Here is a 4,533-nt window from a genome sequence, read left to right as displayed (position 1 = left end):
TCTGGAGCAAAGGGAGTGGAGAGATGTGGGACGGGGATCCGGGAGACGATGCAACCTCTGCTGTCAGTGCAACCGATGTCATTGTGTTCCTCCCCTCGGCAGGAGCTTCAGGTAAGAGAAATACTGGGGCCGGGGTAGCGGGCCTCTGGAGGCCTAGGAGCACCACCCTGGTCCTAAGAGGACCCGGGACTCCACGAAGGCAAAACACCAGCCTCCAATTCACACCGTTTATTGAGACATTTTTCCAGGATCTGGAGAGCAGGGAGCCTGCCGGGCTCGCGGGGTCCCCAGGATGCCCTGCACCTCCCTCGGGCAGGGACCCATCTGATCGTGAGGGACGTGGCAGCCAGGAAGGGGGACTGTGACGGAGACCCTGAGAGGCAGGAGTGTGGAAACCACAGAGGCTGTGGTGAGCTCCATAGGAAAGTGGGAGGGGCTGGAGGGGTGGAAACCCTGGGCAGATCCGGTGGTTGGCCAGATGACCAAAAGAGGTAGTTTACAGCAGTCATTATTTTCAGATAATGGATTAGACTGTGTTTTATTGGTCAAAGGGACGCGGGGGAGGATGACTTGTCCAAGCATTAGAGTTACTCTGGGACATTTCAGGGGTTTCCCAGTCTGCAATCTGAATGGGCAGGGACTGGCCAGGGTTAGCCAGTGGACTGTTGCGTCTCAAAGCCACGCAAAGGAAGGTTCAGGGAGTGGCTGTGGGGCAGAGCGGGTGGTGCAGGAGGCTGGGCTTCCACGCAGCGGGAGAGAAGCAGTCCGGGGAGATGAAGAAAGCAGCATGATGGGGAGTGTGCCGCCCTGGCCGTGGAGTAAGCAGAGCAGCTCTGGGAGCAAGGGGGGACACAGCTGGCCCCGTGCCTAGGTGTGTGCGTGTGTGCTGCACATGCATGGAGCAGAAGTGACTATGGACCGGCATGAGACTGTCCCTGGGGCAGGAAGGCTTCAGGGTCAGCTAGCTGGGGCCCCAGGGGCTCCACTTGGGCCAGGATGTCCCGGAGGGAGCGGCAAGGTGTCTTCTTGGAGCCGCCGCAGGGCTGGGCACCAGCTGAGGGGTCAGGCTGGGGAGAGCCATTGGGACCCCCCGTCAGAGTCGAGGAGGAGGCAGGAACGCAGGGGTGACCAGCAGAGCCGGACTTGCTGCCGCAGGGCTGGAGGATGATTTTGCCGCTGGATTGGGAGCCAGAGCTCTGGCTGAGCGAGCCCGTGGCCGGTTGGGAGCAGGGCCCCTGGGAGACACTGCCGCAGGGGTGGTACTGCGACCCAGAGCCGCCGGAAGCACTGTGGACCCCAGAACCCGAGAGGGAGCAGGGCCCCCTCGAGCCCAAGGAGCCCGCTGCACAGGGCTGGACGCCACCAGAGCCCACTGGCTGGAACACGACGACCGAGGAGGCTCCCGACGGGTAGATGCTGGCGCTGGAGCTGTGGCTGGGAATGATGGGATTGCTGGAGAAGTATTTGCCCTCAGAGATGGGGGGCCCAGCTGCAAAGGAGGGCACCCCTGGAGAGCCTCTGACAGGGTTCTCTTTGGTGAAGTATCCAACCGGGTAGATTTTGCCCCCGCTGTAGGTCATGCCCGGGGCCAGATAGCTGTTAGAGGAGCCGCCGACCACCTCATAGCTGCCGTAGGACTTGTCGACAGAGGTGATGGGGGGGCAGGGCTTGCCCGGAGCGCCACCGTTGCTACAGGGGCCGCCGGGGCCGCCGGGGCCGCCAGAGCCGTGCTGCTCCACCACCACCACCACTGGCCTTTGACCCCCTGACACGGAGTGGGAGCTGGAGATGTAGGAGCCAGAGTGGGAGACGACGGGCCCCCCACTGCAGGGAGAGTCGGGGATGTCCGAGCTACAGGGGCGTAAGTTAGAGCTGACCCTTTGGCCACCGCTGCTGGACGCCCAGGAAGTTTGGGAGACAGAAGAACTCGAGCTTCCTCCAGACTGGGAGGAGCTTATCACGAAGTGGGAAGAGCCACCATTGCTTGGTGCAGCTGGGCCAGATCCCGACTGGGAGGAGCTGGAGGCACTTTGCAGACTGGAGCCAGACCCAGAGGTGTAGCTGCTCTGGGAGTAGCCTGTCCCTGGCTGAAACAGCAAAGGCCCCGAATGACCACCCTGGGCCACACTGGATCCACTGGAGCCACTGCTAGAGCCACTGCTGGGGCCACCGCTAGGGCCACCGCTGGAGCCACTGCTGGAGCCACTGGAACCGTTGGATCCGCTGGAGCCACTGCTGGAGCCACTGCTGGGGCCACTGCTAGGGCCACTGCTGGATCCACTGGAGCCACCGCTGGAGCCACTGCTGGGGCCACTGCTTGGGCCACCGCTAGGGCCACTGCTGGATCCACTGGAGCCACCGCTGGAGCCACTGCTGGAGCCACTGGAACCGTTGGATCCGCTGGAGCCACTGCTGGAGCCACTGCTGGGGCCACTGCTAGGGCCACTGCTGGATCCACTGGAGCCACTGGAGCCACCACTGGAGCCACTGGAGCCAATGGATCCGCTAGAACTACCACTGAAGCCACTGCTGGAACCACCACTGGAGCCACTGGAGCCACTGGAACCACTGGAGACACTGGAGACACTGGAGCCACCACCGGAGCCACCGGAACTGGAACCAGAGCTGCTGGAGCCACCCTTCCCGATGAGACAGGGGTCACTGGGGGAGGTGATCCGTGTGGGGTCCTTACAGGGGTCTGAGAAGGTCCCAATGCTCTTAGCCAAGGTCCCTGGGGAGGAAAATTGTGGTTAGTAGGGCCCGAGAGGCTTGGCTTCCTCCCTCACCTTTCAGACCCATCTCCATCACCTGCCACTTTGATTTCTCCTGCGAGGAGCCCAGGGAGAATTTGGGGCAGAAAAGAAAGGAAGAGGCTGTAATCTAAAGGAAAGGGAGCCGGCAGGATAAGGGCGGTTCTGTTGTTCTGGGAGGGGGCGGGGCCAGCCATCTGCCAGAAAAGGAAAGGAGAGGCCTGGGAGAAGGTGGAGCAGGACAGGGGCCTGCAGGACCAGACGGAGCAGACAGCAGGTGCAGACTGAGCGAGAGGTGGGCGTAGATTCCCAGGGACCAGCTGGGAGGAGAAGACACCGAGGAAACAATAGAGCAACGGAGGACCAAGGGAGGAAGGACAGACAGCAAAAGAGACACTGAGAAGAGAGAAAGCCAGCGGCAGAGGGCTACCTAGAGGGCAGGGCCCGTAGGACCCCGACTGCTCAGCGGCTCCCTCCGGCGAGGGGCTTAGGGGAGGGGGGCATTCTGCTCCCAACTCAGCGCTGCCCAGGCGGGAAAGCTGGGTGGGAGCCAGGAGTGGGGCCCCCGCTGTTGCTTCAGAACCTGCTGGTACAGCCCGACGGGACACCGCACCCTGAGCCACCTGCTCTCCTGGCCAGCCCAGGGGACACGGGACGGAGCGCTCCCTGCCCAGCCTCCGTGAGCCCTGCCCCCCCAGGTGCTCCTGCCTTGTCTCCCTCGAGATGCAGCACAACCTCTTTCCTCCCGGGCTCACCTGCCCCACCCTCCCCGCATCCCCTTCCAGTCCCCGCAAGGACAGCCACGCACTGTGAGCCACCAGACCGCACCGGGCTTCAGTCTGTACATTCGGAGGCCAGAGGCCAGGCCTGCCCTCCCTCGGGGGGTGACTGTGAGCAGAGTGTGGGTGTGGCTGTGGAAGGAGCTTGAAGACATAAAGCAAGTCACACTGTGTGTGTGGCTGCCACCACTCCCCCAGCCCCCACACCTGGCCACACCTGTGCCGGCCATTCCCTCAAGGAGAGATCCTCTGTGCCCTCCGCTCGAACCCAGCTGTCCCTGCTGCGCCCCCACGCCACACAGCCTGCCCCTCCCACCAGCATGCGAGGCGCCATGCCATGAGTGCCCAGCCTGGGGTTGCCTCCACTTTACTTTCTATCTGTGCTTTGGGCCAGTTTCCTCCCCTCCCGAGCCTCCTGTGGCCTCAGAAGGCCGAGAGTGCCCGAGGGCTCTCTGTGGGCGTTGGTGTGCCTATCAGTACCCACATTTTTAAGTCTCAGAAACTTTCAGAGGCTCAGAAAGTTTAAGTAACTTGCCTGGGTGACAGGGCAGTGAGGAGCAGCCCCAGGCCCCAGCATCAGACTGCGGAGCCCACGTCCCCTTGCTGGGCTCCCCCAACCTCCAGGCACCCTGTCCCCCGAGCTCCAGGCACAATGTCCCCCGGGCTCCAGGCACAATGTCACCCGGGCTCCAGGCACAGTGTCCCCCGGGCTCCAGGAACTGTGTCCCCCAACCTCCAGGCACTGTGTCCCCCGGGCTCCAGGCACCGTGTCCCCCAACCTCCAGGCACAGTGTCCCCCAGCCTCCAGGCACAGTGTCCCCCCGGGCTCCAAGCAGTGTCCCCGGGGCTCCAGGCACTGTGTCCCCCGGGCTCCAGGCACCGTGTCCCCCAACCTCCAGGCACAGTGTCCCCCAGCCTCCAGGCACAGTGTCCCCCGGGCTCCAGGAACTGTGTCCCCCAACCTCCAGGCACTGTGTCCCCCGGGCTCCAGGCACAATGTCCCC

General features: G+C 63.5%; 1 protein-coding gene across 3 annotated transcripts in view; it reads right to left on the bottom strand.

The window, feature by feature from the left end:
* Window positions 1-218: 218 nt before the first annotated feature.
* Window positions 219-4,533, bottom strand: part of CDSN (corneodesmosin) — a 9,440-nt gene continuing 5,125 nt past the window's right edge. The window contains exons 2-3 of one of the 3 annotated variants that reach the window (XM_014534503.1): window positions 2,260-2,731; window positions 219-2,208 (exon numbers count right to left, since the gene is read on the bottom strand). In XM_014534503.1, the coding sequence (XP_014389989.1) occupies window positions 912-2,208; window positions 2,260-2,731 (1,769 nt within the window). In that variant the 3' untranslated portion in view covers window positions 219-911. Of the gene's footprint in view, window positions 2,732-4,533 lie in introns of all 3 variants that reach the window. The other 2 variants (XM_014534504.1, XM_014534502.1) reach the window with 2 other exon arrangements.

Source organism: Myotis brandtii, unplaced genomic scaffold (assembly GCF_000412655.1).
Source record: "Myotis brandtii unplaced genomic scaffold, ASM41265v1 scaffold130, whole genome shotgun sequence".
In the NCBI taxonomy this organism is placed as follows: domain Eukaryota; kingdom Metazoa; phylum Chordata; class Mammalia; order Chiroptera; family Vespertilionidae; genus Myotis; species Myotis brandtii.
The sequence above is the reverse complement of the archived record's forward strand: the minus strand, read 5'-3'. Positions and strand labels throughout refer to the sequence as shown.